This window comes from Anabrus simplex, chromosome 7, assembly GCF_040414725.1.
Source record: "Anabrus simplex isolate iqAnaSimp1 chromosome 7, ASM4041472v1, whole genome shotgun sequence".
Classification (NCBI taxonomy): domain Eukaryota; kingdom Metazoa; phylum Arthropoda; class Insecta; order Orthoptera; family Tettigoniidae; genus Anabrus; species Anabrus simplex.
This window is the reverse complement of record NC_090271.1, coordinates 120,634,027-120,658,260: the sequence shown is the minus strand read 5'-3', so window position 1 is coordinate 120,658,260 and position 24,234 is coordinate 120,634,027. Positions and strand designations below refer to the sequence as shown.

The 24,234-nt window shown below is 39.9% G+C and overlaps 1 protein-coding gene across 3 annotated transcripts in view; it reads left to right on the top strand.

Annotated features, from left to right (window-relative positions):
- The window catches only part of LOC136877339 (BRCA2-interacting transcriptional repressor EMSY), a 261,181-nt gene that overhangs the window by 52,003 nt on the left and 184,944 nt on the right, over nt 1–24,234 (top strand). For all 3 annotated transcript variants that reach the window (XM_067151291.2, XM_067151292.2, XM_067151290.2), the window contains one exon: nt 18,754–18,990. In XM_067151291.2, coding sequence (XP_067007392.1) covers nt 18,754–18,990 — 237 coding nt within the window. The remainder of the gene's footprint in view (nt 1–18,753; nt 18,991–24,234) is intronic.

Below are 24,234 nucleotides of genomic sequence, written 5' to 3'. Positions count from 1 at the left end.
ATAATAAGCTGCACATAAGCACGCACGTGTTGTGTATTAATGGCAGGCAGCACCGAATGACGTCCAGTCAGCGTGTAAAGCACAAGCCTTCGGTCAGTGACACATCTACCGCCTGCCTGATGCTGCGTATTCTACTACTAGCAGTTGCCGGCGATGTCCAACTGAACCCAGGACCAGAGGTAAATACCAGCCTTAGCATCTATTATCAGAATGGCTGTAGTCTTAAGAAATCACTTGTGGAATTTAACGTCGCTCTGAGTGACGTGCATTATGACTGCGTGCTTTTAGCGGAGTCCTGGCTCGACTCTTCACTCGACAATAGTGAAATACTGCACGATAATCATGTTTTTTCCTGCCTAGATAGGCAAAATATCATTACTTGTGAGAACTAGGGAGGTGGAGTTTTCAATCAATCAGTCAATACTGATCTGCATGTAGGGCAGTCGCCCAGGTGGCAGATTCCCTATCTGTTGTTTTCCTAGCCTTTTCTTAAATGATTTCAAAGAAATTAGAAATTTATTGAACATCTCCCTTGGTAAGTTGTTCCAATCCCTAATTCCCCTTCCTATTAATGAATATTTGCCCCAATTTTTCCTCTTGAATTCCATCTTTATCTTCATATTGTTATCTTTCCTCCTTTAAAGACGCCACTCAAACTTATTCATCTACTAATGTCATTCCATGCCATCTCTCCACTGACAGCTCGGAACAAAACACTTATAATACCAATATAAATGGTCCATTATTGGACATTATAAATTTTCCAGCTAACTCATTCCTGGTTGCCAGCGTTTTGCCCCCGTGTGCTAGGCTGGGCTCATCAGTTGGTACCTAATACATCTACCAAGACGCTGGCCAATGCATACCGTAGAGGCCACTGCATAGGCAAATTGTAGCCACCGGCAGTGCCAATGCACTATGAGAGACTTTGTCTCATTATCAAAAATCGATGCCTGCTTGGCCATAAGATGATATAGATGTTGATTCCCATACGGAATCTGAAATATTTGTTCCGAATGAGTAAATTTATAATACCAATATAAATGATCCGTTATTGGACATTATAAATTTTCCAGCTAACTCATTCCTGGTTGCCGGCGTTTCGCCCCCGAGTGCTAGGCTGGGCCGATCAGTTGGTACCTAGCACACCTACCAAGACGCTGGCCAGTGCATACCATGGAGGCCACTGCGTAGGCAAAATGTAGCCACTGGCAGTGCTAATGCACTATGAGAGACCTTATCAAAAATCGATGCCTGTTTGGCCATCAGATGATATAGATGTTGATTCCCTTAGGGAATCTGAAATATATTCCTGGCAACCAGGAATGAGTTAGCTGGAAAATTTACAGTGTCCAATAATGGACCATTTATATTAGTATTATAAATTTACTCATTTGGAACAAATATTTCAGATTCCCTATCGGAATCAACATCTATATAATCTGATGGCCAAGCAGGCATCGATTTTTGATAATGAGACAAAGTCCCTCATAGTGCATTGGCACTGCCGGAGGCTACAATTTGCCTACACAGTGGCCTCCACGGTATGCACTGGCCAGCGTCTTGGTAGGTGTGCTAGGTACCAACTAATGAGCCCAGCCTAGCACACGGGGGCGAAACGCTGGCAACCAGGAATGAGTTAGCTGGAAAATTTATAATGTCCAATAATCGACCATTTATATTGGTATTATAAATTTACTCATTCGGAACAAATTTTTCTGATTCCCTATGGGAATCGACATCTATATCACATAACACTTAGTCGAGCAGCTCGTCTTCTTTCTCTCAATTCTTCCCAGCCCCAACTCTGCAACATTTTTGTAACGCTACTCTTTTGTCGGAAATCACCCAGAACAAACGAGCTGCTTTTCTTTGGATTTTTTCCAGTTCTTGAATCAAGTATCCTGGTAAGGGTCCCATACACTGGAACCATACTCTATTTGGGGTCTTACCAGAGACTTATATGCCCTCTCCTTTACATCCTTACTACAACCCCTAAACACTCTCATAACCATGTGCAGAGATCTGTACCCTTTATATACAATCCAATTTATGTGATTACCTCAATGAAGATCTTTCCTTATATTAACACCCAAGTACTTACAATGATCTCCAAAAGGAACTTTCACCCAATCAACGCAGTAATTAAAACTGAGAGGACTTTTCCTATTTGTGAAACTCACAACCTGACTTTTAATCCCGTTTATCAACATACCATTGCCTGCTGTCCATCTCACAACATTATCGAGGTCATTTTGCAGATGCTCACAATCTTGTAACTTATTATTACTCTGTACAGATTAACATCATCCACAAAAAGCCCTCTGATTCCACTTGTTTACTCATATCATTTATATATGTAAGAAAACATAAAGGTCCAATAATACTGCCTTGAGGAATTCCCCTCTTAATTATTACAGGGTCAGATAAAGCTTCGCCTTCTCTAATTCTCTGAGATCTATTTTCTGGAAATATAGAAACCCATTGAGTCACTCTTTTGTCTAGTTCCATTGCACTCATTTTTGCCAGTAGTCTCCCACGATCCACCCTATCAAAGGCTTTAGACAGGTCATTCGCGATACAGTCCATTTGACCTCCTGAATCCAGGATATCTGCTATATCTTGCTGGAATCCTACAAGTTGAGCTTCAGTGGAATAACCTTTCGTAAAATCGAACTGCCTTCTATCGAACCAGTTATTAATTTTGCAAACATGTCTAATATAATCAGAAAGAATGCTTTCCCAAAGCTTACATGCAATGCATGTCAAATTTACTGGCCTGTAATTTTCGGCTTTATGTCTATCACCGTTTCCTTGATACACAGGGGCTACTATAGCAGCTCTCCATTCATTTGGTATAGCTCCTTCAACCAAGCAGTGAACTCTGCTTACAGTCCAGTGCAACGAGCCGACCGAACGGGAAACTGGGAATGTGTTGTTCGGAAAGTCACCCCATCCTCTGACCGAGCACTGTACACTGTCTGCTGTTACCTGCCCCCTGGATGAAGTGAAAGTATGGCTCACAGACTTCCGAGAAACCCTAGCGCGAATCAATCGCATAGCAAAACAAAATGACACTATTATGGTGTGCAGTGATTTCAATATAAGCCAATTATCCTGGGCTTCAGACGATTCGGGATTTATTAATGCTATCCTCACCCATGTCAACGAGAAAGCCTGCTTTCTTTTAGAGGTCACCAAGTTTGCAGTTTTCCAACACTGCAAAATAACTTCCTGCTTCTTGCTTTCCTGTCTGAAAAAGTCATTTATTATACCATGTGTGAAGAAACAGAACAGTTAACACAATCAGATCATTCTGCGCTTGAGCTTAGACTTCATATTTCCCGCGTTCCTCGTTTACCACAAACTACAAAATCATTATTCGTATGGACAAAAGCAGACTTTCCTCATCTATGAAATTTCTTATCCCACTGTCCGTGGAACTTGCTCGAATCCTGTCCAACTCTTTATGCCGCAGTTGACTTGTTTTATGATTTACTGCACAGCGCTCTTAAGGACACCGTACTTTCCCGAATAATGAAGACTAGGCATCTTCCCTCTTGGTATGATTCCGAACTTACAGACAAAATGCGGTCAAAGGAAAGAGCAAGGAAACAAGCTGCGAGGTCTTCACTTCCCTCAGATTACATCAAATTTGCAGCGCTAAGAAAGGAATACACATAAATGCTGCAGAGAAAGTACAGGGATTATGTCAGTTCTGTTAAGGAAGATATCAGACATCCACAAGGATTTTGGAAATTTATTAATTGCAGATCAAAATCTCAGTAGCTACCCTATATGATGATTAGTGAAGACAAGGAAATTACGTCACTGAAAGAAAGTCTGGATAATTTTGGTGACACTTTAAAAAAATTTCATCCACCCAGTGTTCCCTGTAATTCTCACACTGAACATTTCAGGGAAATTAACTTATCATCAGTGGTAACTTAGGCATTGGAAGTCTGCAACATCTTGAAGTCGATGGATACGAAGAAGTCCTGTGGTCCAGATTTCATTCCAGGAATTGTGTTATGTGAGAGTGCTGAGGAGCTAGCCACGATAATCGACTGGTCTCTTCGTACAGGCAATTTCCCGTCTGAATGGAAGAAAGGATATTTTATTCCAGTCTTCAAGAAAGGTGACAGATCTTTATTTATCAATTACAGACCAGTAGTTCTTCTTTCACCCATTTCCAAAGTAGCGGAAGGAGCTGTGTACAAGGCCTTGTACAGTGCATTCAGTGGTTTAATTAATATTAACCAGCATGGTTTTGTCCAGAAACGCTCAACTACCACTAATATTGCTGTGTACTCCCACTTCGTATCTAGCATTCTGGGCAATTGCAAGCAGGTTGATGCTGTGTACACAGACTTTTCCAAAGCTTTCGACTCTGTGCAGCATGATGTTCTTCTGACTAAGTTGTCAGCATATGGCATTCATGGAAGCTTGCTAGAATGGTTTAAATGCTATGACAGGAGGTATTCAGAAAAATACGAGGGTATCATTTCTTGTCCTTATCAGCCTATGTCTGGTGTTCCACAAGGTTCACTACTGGGACCGTTGTGTTTCCTTTTATTTGTTGATGATATGCCATCACAAATCCATTTGAGCAACTACCTGCTCTATGCTGATGACCTTGAAAAGATGAGTGACTGTGAATTGTTACAGTCTGATATAAATAATATTAGAGATTGGTGCAAAAAGTGGCATTTAACCCTAAATATTTCAAAGTGCAGTGCAATATCCTTCACGAGAAAATCACAAGTTAATGTATTCAATTATAGTATAAAGGATCAAGAAGTGAAGCGTGTTAATAAAATTAACAATCTTGGTAGCATTTTAGGCTTCCTCAAAAGAAATTGCAAGGGTTTTAAATCTGTTGTCCTGTTGAAAACCCTGTATTTCTTGCTTATACGATCTAGTCTAGAGTACTGCTCTGAAGTGTGGATCCCTTCACAACAATACTTAGTTAATGCCTAAGAGTGAGTACAGATCAGAGTCTCAAAAACCGAGCTCGATAGCTGCAGTCGCTTAAGTGCGGATCCAGTATTCGGAAGATAGTAGGTTTGAACCCCACTGTCGGCAGCCCTGAAAATGGTTTTCCGTGGTTTCCCATTTTCACACCAGGCAAATGCTAGGGCTGTACCTTAATTAAGGCCACGGCTGCTTCCTTCCCACTCCTAGGCCTTTCCTGTCCCATCGTTGCCATAAGACCTATTTGTGTCGGTGCGACGTAAAGCAAAAAAAAAATTCTCAAAATGGTTCAGTAAAAAGTGTTTGGGTATCAAGCTGTCATCGATAGGTTATGATTTGTTTTGTACAAACATGCGTAATGAATCTCTTAGAACTAAGCGCAGGTATGTCAACGCACGTTTCATACACAAATGTATCGGTAATTTCCATGATTGTCCTATTTTACTCCAGTTGTTACCAATTCATGTTCCTTCCTGCAACACCAGACAGGCTGTCACCTTTCCATACCCAGGTGCAGAATGGTATCACTCAGGAACTCTTGGTTTATGCAGGCTCTAAGGTCCCTGAACGAAATTAGTGGGATGGTGGATGTACACTGACTGACAGAGCAAATGCAACACCAAGAAGGAGTGGTCAGAACTTCATGCCAATTGCAGGGTAGACTGACGTCACTGAGGTATGCTCATGATGTGAAATGCGCCGCTGTGCTGCGCACGTAGCGAACGATAAATGGGACACGGCGTTGGCGAATGGCCCACTTCGTACCGTGATTTCTCAGCCGACAGTCATTGTAGAACGTGTTGTCGTGTGCCACAGGACACGTGTATAGCTAAGAATGCCAGGCCGCCGTCAACGGAGGCATTTCCAGCAGACAGACGACTTTACGAGGGGTATGGTGATCGGGCTGAGAAGGGCAGGTTGGTCGCTATGTCAAATCGCAGCCGATACCCATAGGGATGTGTCCACGGTGCTGCGCCTGTGGCGAAGATGGTTGGCGCAGGGACATGTGGCACGTGCGATGGGTCCAGGCGCAGCCCGAGTGACGTCAGCACGCGGGGATCGGCGCATCCGCTGCCAAGCGGTGGCAGCCCCGCACGCCACGTCAACCGCCATTCTTCAGCATGTGCAAGACACCCTGGCTGTTCCAATATCGACCAGAACAATTTCCCGTCGATTGGTTGAAGGAGGCCTGCACTCCCGGCGTCCGTTCAGAAGACTACCATTGACTCCACAGCATAGACGTGCACGCCTGGCATGGTGCCGGGCTAGAGCGACTTGGATGAGGGAATGGCGGAACGTCGTGTTCTCCGATGAGTCACGCTTCTGTTCTGTCAGTGATAGTCACCGCAGACGAGTGTGGCGTCGGCGTGGAGAAAGGTCAAATCCGGCAGTAACTGTGGAGCGCCCTACCGCTAGACAACGTGGCATCATGGTTTGGGGCGCTATTGCGTATGATTCCACGTCACCTCTAGTGCGTATTCAAGGCACGTTAAATGCCCACCGCTACGTGCAGCATGTGCTGCGGCCGGTGGCACTCCCGTACCTTCAGGGGCTGCCCAATGCTCTGTTTCAGCAGGATAATGCCCGCCCACACACTGCTCGCATCTCCCAACAGGCTCTACGAGGTGTACAGATGCTTCCGTGGCCAGCGTACTCTCCGGATCTCTCACCAATTGAACACGTGTGGAATCTCATTGGACGCCGTTTGCAAACTCTGCCCCAGTCTCGTACGGACGACCAACTGTGGCAAATGGTTGACAGAGAATGGAGAACCATCCCTCAGGACACCATCCTTACTCTTATTGACTCTGTACTGCATCGCCGCTCGCGGTGGTCCTACATCCTACTGAGTCGATGCCGTGCGCATTGTGTAACCTGCATATCGGTTTGAAATAAACATCAATTATTCGTCCGTGCCGTCTCTGTTTTTTCCCCAACTTTCATCCCTTTCGAACCACTCCTTCTTGGTGTTGCATTTGCTCTGTCAGTCAGTGTATTTCACTCATCAGCTAGTGAAATTCGCAGACATCTTATGGATGCTTCATAGACAGAGTGTTCCTTGTATCTTGTTCTGCGCATTTGGTCACTGAAACTTCTACTTCCTTCCTTCGGTCATTTCAAATGTATAAACACTTATCTGTTTTCATGTCTTTTTTTCTTCCTTGGGGGGTATTATTATGTATTGCTTAGTTATAATTAGTAGTAGTAGTAAGTGCTGTTATTATTGTTATTATTTGAATGTAATCATCTGTAATTGGAGAATTAATAACTCTGTTGGTGATAAATAAACAAATCCAATCAGAAGTCTTGAATCCTGCATCCTCATGATATGTCCCAGTCTCCTCGTATGCATAGTATCTGTAATGGGTTCTAGCTCTTTGTACACGCCTTTGTTAAGTATTATCCGCCACTGTCCATCTTTCTGGTATTTTTTGTTGATGCAGGTTCTTCCAATCCTCCTTTCAATTGTCTGAAGTCTGTCATTCTTTGATTGTTTATTCAGGTGAAAAAGTGTTTCTGCTGCGTACATAGCTTCCGGTTTTATAACTGTGTTGTAGCGTTATATTTTTGCATTTATTGATAGACATTTCTTTTTGTAGACATCCCATGTTAATTTTTGTGCTTTAGCTATAGCTCATTCCATGTTAAGAAAACAGTATTGCTCTTATGGACCTAAAGGAGCGAACACATCCCCTCTTAGACACCCATAATTCCTCGTGAATAAGGGATATTATACTGTACTATGTAATGTATTATGAAAGATAGATGAAAAGGATGAGGCATTTATGCCTGTGAGTTGTTAAATAAATACATAACATTTTATTTTTCATAAATATATTCGTAGGGAGGAAGCACAATGGCAGGAACAGCCATCGCTTCGTTGCCTTCCTTCATTTTCATTCTTCTGTCTTGCTCTGGTACAAACCTCATGTAGTCCCTCACTCTGTGAACCGGTGGAAGCTCACTTCTGTTGTGAAGTCATCTACAGTATTTATTTGTTGCGTGTGTGTTGAGTGAGAGTTATGCGATAAGCCTACGTGTGTGATTTCTCTCTTTAACATTAATACTTTGATCTCTTGTAGAGTCATGTACAGTATGTATATGTTGCGTCAGTTTTCTGGTATTTATTGAATGGAGAAATTTATTAAATGCAATTTAATGCATCCGTCACCCCTCGAGCGCATAAAAATTATTTGTCTATTTTCTTCCCCAATTTGTATTACTCTCCAGTGCTGAGGTTTTTTATGTGCCGTAGTTTACCTCTGATTCTGTGCAAACCAAAAATAGCCCTTGTTAACCCCGTCCCCTTTAGTACATAATAATAATAATAATAATAATAATAATAATAATAATAATAATAATAATAATAATAATAATTTGTAGCTTAGTTTCTTCCGCTTTTTGTCTTTAACTCAAATACTGAATTTCACAAATTTATGTGCCACCGTTTTCCCGTGATGGTGTTGAGCAGAGCCGTTCGATATGGCAAACCTGTTGTCATAAGAGCAATACTGCTTTCTTAACATGGAATGAGCTATAATCTATTTGTTCTTGTTTGGATTGAGATTTTTTTCATTTAGGTTATGTGTTATTACTTCTCCAAGATATTTAAATTGAGTTACTGTTTTGATTTTATTACCGTTTATGGTAACTTCTTTTAGTTGTGTTGGTTTTTGGGGCATTATTTCTGTTTTTTCAAATTATATTTTGAGGCCAATTTTATTTGCAATGTTTTGAAGTTCTGATATCTGGGTTTTTGCTTCTTTTATGTCAGCTGCTAGTAATGGTAAATTGTTGCCAAAACCCACTACCAGGCAATTTGTTTTGATTTTTCAGCCAATCTTCATTTTTGGGGGACATTTCCTAAACCATTCCCTCATTACCATTTCCAGAGCACAATTAAATAATAGTGGTGAGAGCCCATCTCCCTGCCGTAGTCCAGTTTTAATTTCAAATGACTCTGATATTTCACCCCTAAACTTCACTTTTGATTTAGTGTTAATGAGAGTCAGTTTTATCATGATTATTAATTTGGGATGTAGTCCAAGGTGTCTTACAAATTTTAAACAGGGATTCTCTATGGATGCAATCATAAGCTTTCTTGAAATTTACAAATGTTAGCACCATATCTCTGTTTCTTCTCCTGTTATAATCAATTAAGAACTAACCCCCTGTGGGTGGGGTGGGGGACGCAGATGAAGAATACACCCACGGTATCCCCTGTCTAAGAGTCGACTAAAAGGGGTAACCAAGGGAAGATTGTATTAGAACCATGAAACTACTTGTGATTAGTAGCACCAAGTGGGGAACACCATGGGTTACTTTTACTTGCGCGTAGTACCACTATGTTAGGTACCAAATAGGTTTGTGATTAGTTGCAACAGAATGCATCGCCAGCTTCTACAGACCTGTGATTAGTACCACTTTAGGAGCAACAACATGGGTGAGCAACACCATGGTTCTGGCTTGCCTATGATTAGTACCCACTGTATGAGGAACACCACGGGATATTGTGGGTCCCTGTGGTTAGTACACGTATGTGATGAACGCCATAGGTTTGTGTTGCCTGTAAATGGCGCCGCAATGTTAGAAACACCATAGGTCAATATTCCATGTGCGAATTTCATTACCTGTGAGTAGTACCATACTGTGTGGAATGCCGCGAGTCTATGCTACTTTTGATTAGTACCGTAACATGACAAATACCATGGTTCTACTTTCCTAGCAATAAGTACCATTTTGAGGGGCCGATGACTTGGATTTTGGATCCGTTTAGACTAAAATCATCATCAATTCAGTATTATGTCCTTTGGTCAGTAATACTATTGTTTCACATCAGTTTCTGTGAATGCGAAACCTTGCGGGATGGATCCACTGATTTTTCCATCCATTCATTCTTTGTCCTCACGTTTTGAATTCTGGTCAGTGGAGGATTTTGGACTTTTAATTTGTCATTCCATTTCGTCTCATTTCGTACCATTAGTGGCTGATGACCTAGATGTTAGGCCCCTTTAAACAACAAGCATCGTCATCATCATCGTCATCAACCATGAACAACTTAAGACTCACATATTGATCGGGACAGCTCCTCCAGAATTTGAAACCTCCTTGATATTCTCCTAGTTCTTTTTATTTATGTTATTTATGTTATTTATTTATTTATTTATTTATTTATTTATTTATTTATTTATTTATTTATTTATTTATTTATTTATTAAATACAGCCTATAAAGGGCCATTTTACAATAATAATAATAATAATAATAATAATAATAATAATGATAATAAGGTTAAATAATTATAAAAGATAACGAAGGTATAAACAACAATACTAAGTATCAACAATAAATTAACAATAACAACGTAACAACAATGACAACGATAACTGGCAAGTGTAGGTTACAGAAATTAGGAAGAAAATAGGTCGAAGGTTGGATGGACGGAAGAAAATGGAAACCTGGAGAGGACATCAAAGGAATCTTTTAATTTTTTTGTTTGAAGGATGCTAAAGGTGTAAATATGTCAATATCAGGTTGTGAGTTACCAAGAGTAGGGAGACGGTGGAAGATAGGGCGTTGTTGTAAGGTTAGGCGCGAACGGAACACATGATGAGTGCGCCGGTTGCGTGTTGGGTGGGGAGGAACGTGTATAGGGAAGTATGCTGGAAGAGTATTACATTTGGTGTAGCCATTAATTATTTTATGGAGGTAACATAGATCGGAGAATTGTAAATGGCTTCTCAGATCAGGTTACCCAGGTAGTTCAAAATGTCAGGTTTAGTCTTGTTCTTAAAAACAGGATTGCGATTCTTAACAATGAAAGTGAAAAAGTTAAAAATACTATTTAGTTGAAATATGTTTGTGATTGCAGATGAAGACCAAATAGGGGAACAAAAGTCAATAATGGGGAGAACATACGAGACAAAATATAATTTTAAGTTGATAGCTGTTGAGGATCCAACCAGCCTTCGGGCTGAGGACTAAACATACATACAATATGATTAATTTCAGTGAACCTGTTAATAATGTTTACGGTATGCATAGCACGTGATTTTATAGACTTAATATCAGCTGAGGAGGTTAGTTTACAGTCTATTATAACACCTAGGTCTCTTACCTGAGAAGCCGATTGCAATGTATTTCCCTGGACAGTATAGGCAGTGTTCATTCCTTGCTTTAGCGATGAAAAGGAGATTGTATGGCACTTCTTAACATTGGGAGAAAGATTCCATTTCTTAAATCAGTCACCACATGAATTGAGAACAGTCTGTAATCCATCACAGTCATCAGGCGTAGACACTTCTCTTAGGATTTTCAGGTTGTCGGCGTACAAGAGGAGGGAACACTGATTATTTTGGGTGCAGAGAATTATGTCACCGATATAGAGAACAAAGAGTAGGGGTACTAGAATACTGCCCTGAGATACACCTGATAACACAGATAACCACGATGAGGCGGATTCAGGGAGTACCACTCCTTGTTTTCTGCCGGAGAGGAAACTTGTTATCAATGACAAGATGGGTCCATGGATATTAAATCTGGTAGCGAGCTTACGAAAAAAAATTGCATGATCCACTGAGTCGAATGCCTTGGCCAGATCTATATAGATTGTATCTAGCTGAGATTTATTTTCTATTGCTGAAATGATGTGGTGTTTGAGAACTGTGAGGTTAGTGAGGCATGACTTTCCGGAAGTGAATCCGTGTTGTTCTTCAGATAGGTACAGCTGTATGAAAAGGAGGAGTCGGCGGTGGATTATTCTTTCAAGGACAGAGGATAGTATTGGGACGGTAGATATTGGGCGGTATGATGAGATATCGTATTTGTTACCAGATTTGAAAATAGGTGAGATATCAGCTTGTTTCCAGCTGTTGGGGAATATACCACTAGCCATACACAAGTTATTTCTCAAGTTGTAAACTTATCCTATTAAGGATGATTATTGAAAGGATTTTGTATGTTATGTCTAGGAGCGAGATTTCCCTGTAGTTATTAGGGTCGGTTTTGTCTCCTTTTTTGTGCAGTGGCTGAATGAGGGCTGTCCAGTGTCCTGGTAGAAATCCAGATCGAGACAAGTTGTTGATGGAGGTCAACTTTTGCTGATCTTCCTACATATTTCCAGATTTCCTCAAAGGTCTGATCTCCTGGCGCTTTGTAGTTTTTTAATTCATTCAGTGTTAACAAATGAACTTATTTTTTGAAGATTTTATTGTATAAGGTTGATTTTGGTGCTCCAATGTGGGGATAAACAGTGTAAATAAATAAATATTCAGTGCTTGGTAGACTTTCTTTATTGCAGGGGGATAGATGTTCTGTGGTGGTTTTTTTATTGGAGTGTTGGTGTCCAAATGAAGGAGTTCTGTAGGTTCCTCACAATTTAGAAGCTTGTTGAAATATTTAACCAGAATTTCTGCATTGTCTTTATTGTTATGAGCCAGCTTACCATTTCCATCCTTCATTAGTAGGGTCAGGGGTTCATATTTTCGGGAGTTGTTTCCTGAAGGTTTTGTAGCGGTTCCTTGATTGAGATTTATTGAATTCTTCAATTAATTGCAGTGTGTCCTTATGATGCTGTATTTTTATTCTTAAGACTTGGGTAGTTTCTTTTCTAGATTTTGATAGGATATTTCTGATTTTTGGGATGATGTAATAGCCATGCCCGCTGTCTTTTCTCCACTGTTTCATCACATTCGCTGTTCCACCACTAACGTTTTTTATGTGGTTTAATTGGAGCCAGGTCTTCTACAATTTGTTTAAGGTTGTGTACTAAATCTTCAAGTTTATCTGTGATTTTTATTTTTCAGTTGTTTTTTCTTAATTTTCATTGATGATCAGCTGGGTTGGATCTATTTTTCTCTTAGTTTTAGGGGCTTTCTTTTGTTGTCCCCCTGAGGAATGAGTTTAATTTTAACTACGTAGTGATCTGAACCTGTGTCTATTCCTCAGAGAACTTTGACATTATAGATCTTTTTGTGGTGGTATTTGTCCATGCAGATGTGATCCAGTTGCCATTCTCCCTTAGTGTAGTCAGGGTGTTTCCATGTTTTGAGTTTTTGAGGTTTTCTCTTAAAACATAGATTTTAAGATTAAGTTATGGTTTCTACACAGGTCAACTAGTCTCTCTCCATTTTTATTTGCTTTCTTGTGTGCTGGCCATTTTCCGATGATGTCACGGTATTTTCTTTCTCTGCCTAGTTGAGCACTGAAGTCGCCTATTAATAATTTTACAGTGTGTTTAGGGATGTTATCTAGGGTCTGGTCCAATAGGTCCCAAAATTATTCTGTTTCCTCATGGTCTTTTGAAGATTTGTTTTTATTCGTTAGTGGGAGCATGGGCATTTATTATAGTATAGATTTTATTAGATGCCTTTAAGGCAAGCGTTGAGAGTCATAAAGACTGTGATTTGAATTCTTGAACTGAATTCATTATTTTAAGGCTGACCAAAAATCCTGTTCCAAATTGTGGGACATTCTTCATCACTCTCTTCCTAGGTATACCTTGGTATAAGGTAGACCTTTACAAAGTCTGTACCCTTGAGATTCCAAAGCATCCTGGTCAGTGTTTCTCATTTCCTATAATCCCATGATAAGAATTTTGTGTTGGACCATTATGTCGGTGATTACTTTTAGTTTACCTGTTTGCACGAGTGATTTTATATTATATGTAGAGAAGTAGGTTATCTGCTTTGGTTTGATTCTTGATTTTGTCTCCTTCGTGTATGTGGTACTGGGGTATTCCGTGCGTCCGACTTCACGGTATCTTTTAAGTGGCAGCCCATCGTATCTGAATGCTGCCTTCTCTGAACTCTTGGTTCAGCCAGTGGAGTATTCCTTAAAGGACCTTCCATGGTTGACTGTCAAGGTGTCACCTGTTTATAACATACAGTTTATACTATTAAATCAAAAGTATCCGCACACTCACGATACACGTGACCTAGAGCCTAGATGTTGCTAAGCCTCACCCCAACCCCTCTCATCATCATCATCATCATCTTTCTTCACTCTCCAGCAAGCCGGGTATAGTTATGTACAAGTATCCTCCAGTTTGTCCTGTCCATCCACAGATGTTGTTCATATATGCAACGCCAGTTTCATATGTAATTTCAAGTTCTTGAAAATGTACTTGTCCCAAACATCATGAGGTCTTATTCTTGGTCTCTTCCCAGGAACACCGTAGTCAAAGTATGCTCGACGAGTTCAGTCAGAAACCATTCTTTTCATGTGATCATACCATTGCAATCCCTTCAGTTCTAAGTGATTAATTTTTATGATGTTTGGTTACAAGTGATCCCAGACTTGGGTTTTGGGAGTCCATGTACTGTGTTTTCTGTGTTGACTTACCTTAGCTGACAATCTAGCAATAATTATCCAGACTCGCCATTGTAAACTTCGTGAGATCAAACCCATTGTTGTTGTTGTATCGTATCGGCCTCGTACAGCCACAGTTGACACTTAGCCTTTCTGGATTTTCAGTACTCCTTCATATTGGTAGAGAATGCAGTTCTTCGCTCTTCAGATTACTTTGCACAAGGCTGTCTTCTCACTCTTTCCAGAAGATCCTTTAACCCATGTCCCAGGTCCTGAACTTACTTCTTTCTCGAACCAGTGTCTCTGACACACTGGTCAGATCCTCCTTCATTGCAATTGCCCATGGAGTAGGGAATTTCCAAGTCATCAAGAATTCTTTGAGATATTCTGGTATTAGGCTGTCAAGACAGATGACTGTAAAACATAAGACAGCACTTCCTTATAACAAGTGATAGCTTTCCAAATTTAGAGAACAGCTCTTCATTTGACCACAGGCAGTATTCATCCTCAGAATTATGCCCTGGGCCAAGGATCCTCCTTAGAAATTTACTCACTTTTATTTTTATCCTCTCTGTCTCACCATGATGAGCAAGGGCCAAGCGTTCTGCAGCATTTAAGGCTTCATGACGTACTGCTGTGGTGTAGTTACTCATGCTATACCTACAAGCTGCAGCGACTTCTTTTCAGACGCAGATAGTATCTGCAGCTTCAGCTACTTCTTGTAATGTTTCAACCTGGAGACATGCAATGTTGAAGTCATCTGCCATTAGAACTACATCATCTTCAAAAGCAAGGCAGTTGATGTACATGATTTTGGATCCAGTGCCCAGCCTAATTCCATTATTGGGTAGTCTGTTTCTCTATTCATAGATATGTTTTCAAAAATACATTTGAAAAGAAATGGGTGAGTGCCCATTGCCTTGCCAAACACCATTCTTAATTTCAGAGGATCTTGATATTTCCCCCATGAATTTCACTTGTGATTAGATGTTGGTCAGCATTTGTTCGGTGATGGAATGAGTCTTGTTGGCCCCACCTATTTCCTTGAAGGTATCAAAAGACTGAATCACTCGATTGAGTTACAGGTCTTCTTGAAATCAACAGAAGTCAGTGCAAGTCATTTGGCATGAAGAACTGTTGTATTTCATTTTCAAAGTAGCTATCTTCACTGTTGGTATCTTCTCCTAACGCTTCATCTCTTTAAGTAATAAGTAAAATTCTTTCAAGAATAAAATTTGCCGTGTCCGCCTATTCAATACAATTATATTGTGTAGTGATTAAATCCTACATGAATTACATATACTAATTAGGAAATGTTTTGCCCTAGTTTTGGGCATCTTCAGCATAATAATAATCTTAAGGTCAAGTCTTTAAACCAATTAAATATTAGAACTTAAAACTAAATACAATAGTCTTATGCTTAAATTTTTTTTTTTTACAAAAGGTTGTGCTTTAGGTGATATTTACATAGATTTACAATGTGTACATTAATTAAAACCCAGAATTTGTGACAAGGAAGCAATTAAAATTATCATACAATGACTAGAAATTGTCCAAAGCATAAATTGGAACTTATCCAACTGTATGGATGAATCATTAGGTTGATAGTTTATATAAATGTGTTCACATTGACTAGAAATTGACCAAAGCGTAAATTGGAACTTCTCCAACCGTATGGATGAATCATCAAGTCGAGTAATGCCTCTCTAGCAATAACACAGGCGCACAAGTTAACACTCACTCCCCTCTCCCCTCTACGCTCGACCCCTCCGTTACCGCATCAGTACTTCACTAGAAATAATAAGGTTAGTCGTTCAGATACAACCGGAACAAGTGGATCCAACTAACATCTGACTGAACAAGTAAGTTCGTCCACATTTATGGGGTATAACACTTTCATCTTTACAATACATGTGGGCTCTACATTCATCATTCTAAATTCCTTTTTTTCTGTTATTCAGTTACAGACAATACTCATAAATCCTCCCAAAGGTAGAACAATGTACCAACGTGAACATTAATCCGACAAGAATGGCACAAAATTCCAAGGAACATTTTATTGATGAGCACCTGACTAATAAATTATATTGACAATATGTTCCAACATACACATTTTTAACCTCTAAAATATTACCGTCTACCCATGCTTCTTTCTTATGGGAAATCTAAGCCCAACAAGATCGACATTATACCACGGTTCCGGTTTTGTAGCTGTGTACTTACGACATAGGTGACCATAACCATCTTTGAATGAACACAGTTGTATAAACTATCAATCACCGGGCGAGTTGGCCGTGCGCGTAGAGGCGTGCAGCTGAGAGCTCGCATCCGGGAGATAGTGGGTTCGAATCTCACTGTCGGCAGCCTTGAAGATGGTTTTCCGTGGTTTCCCATTTTCACACCAGGCAAATGCTGGGGCTGTACCTTAATTAAGGCCACGGCCGCTTCCTTCCAACTCCTAGGCCTTTCCTATCCCATCGTGCCATAAGACCTATCTGTGTCGGTGCGACGTAAAGCCCCTAGCAAAAAAAAAACCACTATCAACCGAATGATTCATCCATACAGTTCGAGAAGTTCCAATTTATGCCTTGGTCAATTATTATTAGGCTGAAGATGCCCAAAACTAGGGCGAAACATGTTCCTAATTAGTATATGTAATTCATGTAGGATTTAATCACTACAGAATATAATTGTATTGAATAGGTGGACACAGAAAATTTTATTCTTGAAAGAATTTTACTTATTGTTATCTTCAATATAGAACAGATATGAGATTAGTTACTTGTAATTTCATCTCTTCTCCATCTAATTTATTATACTGCTTTCTATTTAACCTGAAAGGGCCAGCTGAAACCTGGTCTGACGCCATTTGGTCAGGCATTGAATGCTTGTTCTCATAGTTTATTCTCTTTGTAGATTTCTCAGCAGTTGTAAGTATTGTGTGGAAATGGCAGCAGAAGCTACTCTATGGTTCCTTGAATGCATCTTTTGAGGCTGCTGCGATATATAATCAACAAGCAACTGCACAGAACTTAATAAGAAAAATCAATGACTGAACGTCGTGGGAAAAGGGAGTAATTAAAGAAGAGGGGCAGCTGTGCTTGACAGTGTGGAGATTGCTCTTGTCCTTTTGTATTTTCATGTTTGTCCTCATCTCCTCTTTCTGTTGCTCCCTCTTCCCACACTGATCTATCATTGTGTTTCTCGTAGAAAGTGTTTCTTTTTTTTTTGTTTTGTTCATTTTTTCTATAGATTTATCCCACAATATTGTGTTTGCTTCATGTTACCCAGAAAATGTCCTCTGAAGACTTATGGACTTCTTTCTTACTTAGTTTTTCACGATGATACTTGGAGATTTGTAGGGATAACACGCACTCTTTTGATTTGACCAAGTCATTAAGTGGATTTTAGTTCAAGTGATCCTTGTTTCCTTGTTCCTATTGAACCCAAATTCCTGATGAAAAGTAATCAGTAAATTGATTCTAAAGTTGTATATAGTTTTTAAAAATTTTTATTTTGAATGTTTATAGTTGCTTTAACTTGATTGGTCATATTCCAACTTACATTAAATGTGAAAATATCAAAACAGTTTACAATTTTACATAAACAGAAGACTTTCATTGAACATACAACCTGCAAAGAAATTACCTATATATATGGTAATATTATAAACAAGAATCTTTAAAGAATTTAATAATTTGGGGTCATAGTGAAGAAGAGTCTAGTGCCTTTTGGAGCTCATTAGGAATACTGTGGTACTTTCGCTGTTGGTTGTACAGTTGACGTATGTATGTTTAGTCATGAGCCCGAAGGCTGGTTGGATCCTCAACAGTTCCACCATGAGCTGTCATAGATGGCCTATGCATTACTGAAGAGGCGTACTAGGGAAATGAGGAGTGAGGTAGTTTCCCGTTGCTTTCCTCACTGGGCCAGAAGTTGCTATTACATATCAGTCTGTCAAGCCCAACGAAATGCATGCACCAACCGACCCTATGAGCAACAGTTTCACACCATTCATAGCAGGGACTGGCTGCGTAAGGAATGGCATACCTTAGTCACTTTCATATTGTCAAAGCCAACAATAAGACAGAGACAGATCAATGAAAGCAGCAAAATTGCTCTAGCCCATACCAGAAGACTTAGTGCAGTGTAAACACTAGGTCCCGCCAGCAAAGGCATGTACAGTTGACATTCATTGATAATATGTTTGATTGTCAATGGAGAGTTGCATGCATTGCAGATGGGGTGTGGCTCTTTTCTTAGAAGATAACTGTGGGTTAGCTTTGAGTGTCCTCAGTCGTGATATTAAAACCTGTTCTTGCCTGCAAAGGTTCTTGACTGGGTACTGTGTTACAAGTACTGTGTTACGGTTATTGTTTCAGATTTTACTTATAAGAGAAATTCTGTTATTGAAGATGATTTTAAAAATTCTTTTGTTTATTTCTAAGCAGTTTGTATTAAATTATTTCAGTTTCCATTGGAGGAGTTCCTACTGCAGCATACATTACTTCTCAGAATGGAAGCCCCAAAATTCGCCCAAAGACTGTTCAACTTTCTCAGAAACCTCGGCCGCGAGCTGGTTCCATCGTCATACCAGTAACTCCCAATCAGTTGGTGGGGAGTTCAGGCTTGCCTGGTGTGCAACTCAAAACAGCACTACAAGCTCCAAAGCCCACTGTACATATAAAGCAGGATGCCAATAGTACATGTAAGTTACCATGCCTTTCCGACATGTTTTCACTCTGAAGTTATGAAGTTGCGATTAGATCTGAAATGTTAAAATATAATGTGAAGCTTCATAGAGTATTAAGGTTTGTATGAAAGCTAAGTTACCTTCTAATTGGACAAAAGGAGTAACTGCACCTGTTTATAAGCAAGGGAACAAGGAAGAAGAAGGATTGCAATAGCTATCGAGGTATTTACCATCAATACGTTATTTACCATCAGTTCAACATCTTTTTACACGATTACAGCACAGCAGGAATATACAAGACTGTCACGTTACAAATGAACTTCAAATGATTTTACTTCTTCATAAAAAGTGTTTATATTTCTACGTACATCCTTTTGACTGTGAATGACGTCTTATATTTGTTATGTGTGTTTATAATTGTTTATGATTTAGTCCTCTTGCCCTGTTCTCTTAATCGGCTGATGATGACACTTTAAATGTGTCGAAACCGGTCCCAAAGTTAACATGTTGTACCAGTAACTTAATATTGGTACTTAAAACAGTGCATTGAAAAGGTGGAATGTTTATACTTTCTTTTTAGTATTGTGATTCTCAGTTCAATACGGAACAATTATGATGTTTAAAAAAACAAAACGTGTGCAAATGAAAAACATAAGGAGAGTGTCCAGTGTGTAGAAAGGAACCAGAAACTGAACCTTACATGTGAAAACCAAGATGTAAATCCTGTGACGAATACGTTATTTATTGTAGAACATAACCTGCCTGTAAATTGTGCCGACCACATGGAGTCTTTGTTTCGCAAAATGTTTCCTGATTCGGAAATCGCTAAACGATATGGGTGTGCTAGAATGAAAACAACAGCTATCATTACAGAAATTGTGTATGGAAGAAAGGGCAAAATTTTTATCACATTTGCAGGTGAATGCATTGTCTATTGCTACTGATGGTAGCAATAAAAGTGACTTGAAAATATATCCTATTGTTGTAACATTTTTTAGAGTTATCTACTCTTTGTACCTAATTTAGAAGGGGATGCTACTGAAGCTAACATTGCCTATCTTTTGCTCTCAACTTTTCAGGAATTCCACATTCCATTAAAAAACTGCCTAGCTCTTGGTGCTGATAATGCTCCAGTAATGGTGGGATTAAAGAATGGTGTGGCAGGATGTTGGAAGCAGGAAAATAGTAACATAATCATTGGACAGGGTGGGTGAGAAGTCCCTGTACCCGTGTAACTGTTTATTATCAAATGCTACATATGCTATGTTATTTATGCAGGTTGGTAACTATATTACTTCTTATTAATTGTTGGAATCAAGTGTTGGAATACATATTGTCGCAGTCTAGTGTTAGTGTGAAGCCATGGCAGATGTGAGTGATAAGAGTTACACTACTGAGGAGCGGATAATGGTAAGTCTGTGAGTGCACGGGTGACAACACACAGGGCAGACAATGGGACAGATTATGGGAGCATTCCAGGAAAGATTTAATAAAGCTCCACCACAAAAAGCAACATTTAGCGATTGGGACAGGCGTGCTTTTGTCTCGGGCAATGTTAATGACAGGCTCCGGAGTGGAAGGAAGAAGATATGAGAAGAAACGTGCTGTAGTCTGTGCTTCGATTCCATGATCTCCTATGTAGTCAACGCTTAAACTTGCTTCGGAACTCAGTATACCGAGGGCAACAATGCACGGTTACTTTGTTTCATTCCAGGCTTATCTCTATGTCTTACACCTGCCATATGTTACACAAACACGATATGTGAACCGCTTAGTCTGATTGTGATGGTTCAGTCATCTTCCCCTTCGAACGCTAGCGTTGTGTCATGTCCTGGGGGCCATCTGGTGGCGAATGAACGTACCATTTCCACTTCTATTATAACGTTCCGAAATTAAAAGTGAAGCCTTTCCCGTGGACAGTCAAGATTTCTTCTGAGGACGCAGAGCACAGTTTTCTGCGAAACGTTAAGAATTTTAAGAATTTCACCTTATTTTCTTGACATGGCATAAGCCCAAAAGCCTATACACTATCATGTCAAAAAAAAAAAAAAAGACCTTAAGTTCAGACCTTTTCGACCGACATTCATAAATGAGTTACCGTATAGGGACCGGACTGACTGCGTTTTAGCATGTCATGCTTTGTTAACTAAATTCCTAAATGCAGTGAGCCCTGCCAAGGTTATGTTTTCGGATGAATATGCTATTTATCACAGCTCACATGTTAGAAATGTTGTCGTGTGGGCCAAAGAGAATCCTCATTACAGAGTTCAGCTGAAAAGGAATCTGCCTCACGTAATGATATGGGCAGTGATGACATCACAATATATACTTGGACCACACTTTTTTGAGGGGACTGTGAATGGCACAAATTATTTACACATGTTACAAAAATAGTTAATACCCCAGCTTGAGGAAAGGGGCCTCATGGAATGCATACGGTTGCAGTGCGCGAGTTCTTAAATGAACATTTCCCAGGACGGTGGATAGGTTGTGGTTCACTAGCAACACCAGCTCGCTTGAAATGGCCACCAAGAAGTCTTGACCTCACCACACCTGACAACTCGTTATGGGGAGTCATGTATCTGCATGTCGTTGTGCTACAAATGAAGAACTATGCAATGCTGTTGAGGGTGCATTTCGCACTAAAACATCAGACATGCTCAGAAATATGTCTAAAAGAACATGGAGGCATATAGAACTGTGTTTACAGCATGATGGGGGAACATAGAGATATATTGGACACTTAATACATAACATAACCTAAATAACATTTGGCACTAAACAGTTACAGGGGTACGGGGACTTCTCGCCCATCCTGTATGCTGCTCTTGTCACCTAATTAATCTTGCTGCAGAGAAGGGTGCGGCGTGCTTGCCTGTAAATGTAGATGAAAGTATAATTGGTGTCTTTTATTATCTGGAAAGGAGTGCAAGGAGGAAAGAAAAGTTCAGAGAATATCAGACTTTACACAACACAGAGATCAGGAAAATTCTGAAGCATGTGCCTACTAGATGGTTATCACTAAGGATAGGATTTTGCTGCAGTGGGACCCTTTGGTTACTTTATTCAGGAGTGAAATTGTGAGCAAGGATTCTCAGATGGGAACTTTGAAGACTTACAAAATTGCTAAGCACAGTCTAAGTGCAGATGTGTCTTGAATATTGAATTTTCACGTTCGCATTGTACTCAAAACCGACTTTCAACCTATTAGGTCTTGTTACGTACATTTAGTTCGTGTTGAAGAGATGTTAAGTACAGAACAAAAATGGCCAACCGGACACCAGTGGGATCCGAACCCACAACCTCCCGATTTTGCGTCAGTTGCTCTACCAATTGAGCTATTATGGCCTAGGCCATCTTTGTGCTGTTGGAAAGGATCTAAATGTACATAACACGACCTAATAGGTTGAAAGTCGGTTTCGATTACAATGTGGTCGTGAAAATACAATATTCATTGACTTGGCCCTCAACGGGAGACTTAAATGCACTGTACAGTGTGATGGCAGTAGTGCCAGACCTGTAGCTTAGATCCTTTCCAACAGAACAGTTCTGAGTTTCTGAAGAGGGCTAATTTAGCTACGGGTGTGTTGAACAACAATTAGTCGTAATGTGTTCAGCATGTTGAAGGATGAGAAGTCACATGTTCCCGTTCAGGTATGTCCAGTAATTAGTACTCATATATAAATAATGAAAAATATATATGTAGGCCAAATAGAGTTGTTAATGTATTGAATTATAATGAATTAGTGTATGTTCTACCATCGGTGATGTGTTGTAATACGTTGTAATTCGCTGACAATTTCCCCTGATTTTATTACTTTGGAAAGTTGGCATGTCTGTATAAAACACATCAAAGAAAAGGAAATAAGGAACACTAGTGGTAACATAAACACACAAAAAAAACAAATTCTTATGAAAATAAGTTGCAGTGTTACATTCTTGCCGATACTAGTCTTGAAGGAAAATACTTTTGAAATTAAATGTAAAGGCAAATAGGTCCACTATGCAGAGTGGGTCGATATTCGAAGAAAGTTACAAGTTGAAAATGTGAAGCAACCACCTTCACCAAAAAATCAAATGCAGGTCATCGGAAAATAATTTAAAATGAATCAGACTTACTAAGGAGCTTATTGAGAAATTTAATCTAAAGGTACCAAAACTGTTAGAAAAAAGCTTGCCTCATGTCAGTGTGAAGATGGATGTAAAACCTCTTTACACCATCGTAAATTACAATTGATTTCTGATAGAAAAATTGACGGGTAAACTCCTGTGACACATTAAAACTTGAAATAAAATAAAATGAAGTTACATTAGGAAATATAAGATTGCTTACACCAAGGGAAGCCAGAGCTCCCATGGAGCACAGAGCTCCTGGACAACCCGTACGCTCTACATGATCTCGAAGACAGAGAATGAAGGCTGAATCTCCCCTGTGATGTGCTTCCCGAATGTAGCCTGCACTGATGGTGCAACAGGAAATGGCACAGCAAAATTAATGACCAGTGACTGCATAGGAGTTACCTTTCAATTTATTTACACCAATCAAATTTAAATTTTTAATTTTTTTGCTCGTTGCTTATGGTTCATGGTGTGGGTTACTGTAGTCACGTCCTAGATCGTGAACCATGGGCATTGGCTGAGTGGCCTAGTAAGTGATTCTGAGAGTCGGGATACCAGTTGCTATGGAATGGGAGTGGGCATCTCGGACATATTCAGAGTCGTGGCCCTCTTTGTGCTCAGGCGGCTAGGACTATAATCCGTTAGAGGAGAGATCCTCACTTGGACTATGTGCAAGTAGGGTAGCATCCTGCTTCATGAATTTACCGAGCTCAGAACATTTTAAGCAAGCCTCGGACCTGTGGGAGTAACGGAGTCCCATTCACATTTGACAGGCGAGGGACTCCTTGGAAACAACTTGGCGAACAAAGTGGAATTCGATGGGGAGCTATCAATATTAATGGGGCTTATGAAAGAAAGTAGAATTGGCTGAGTCAGCAAAGAGGATGTATCTGGATGTGCTAGGAGTGATATTCGGGTAAGGGGATATAACAAGGAACAGATAGGAGATTATAAAGTGTACGTGACGGGTGTTAGAAAGGGAAGGGCAGAATCTGGGGTAGGGCTCTTTATCAGCAATACCATTGCACGCAACATAGTTTCTGTTAGGCACGTACATGAGCATATGATGTGGGTAGATTTGTCAGTTGGAGGAATTAGGACTAGAGTTGTGTCTGTGTATTCACCCTGTGAGGGTGCTGA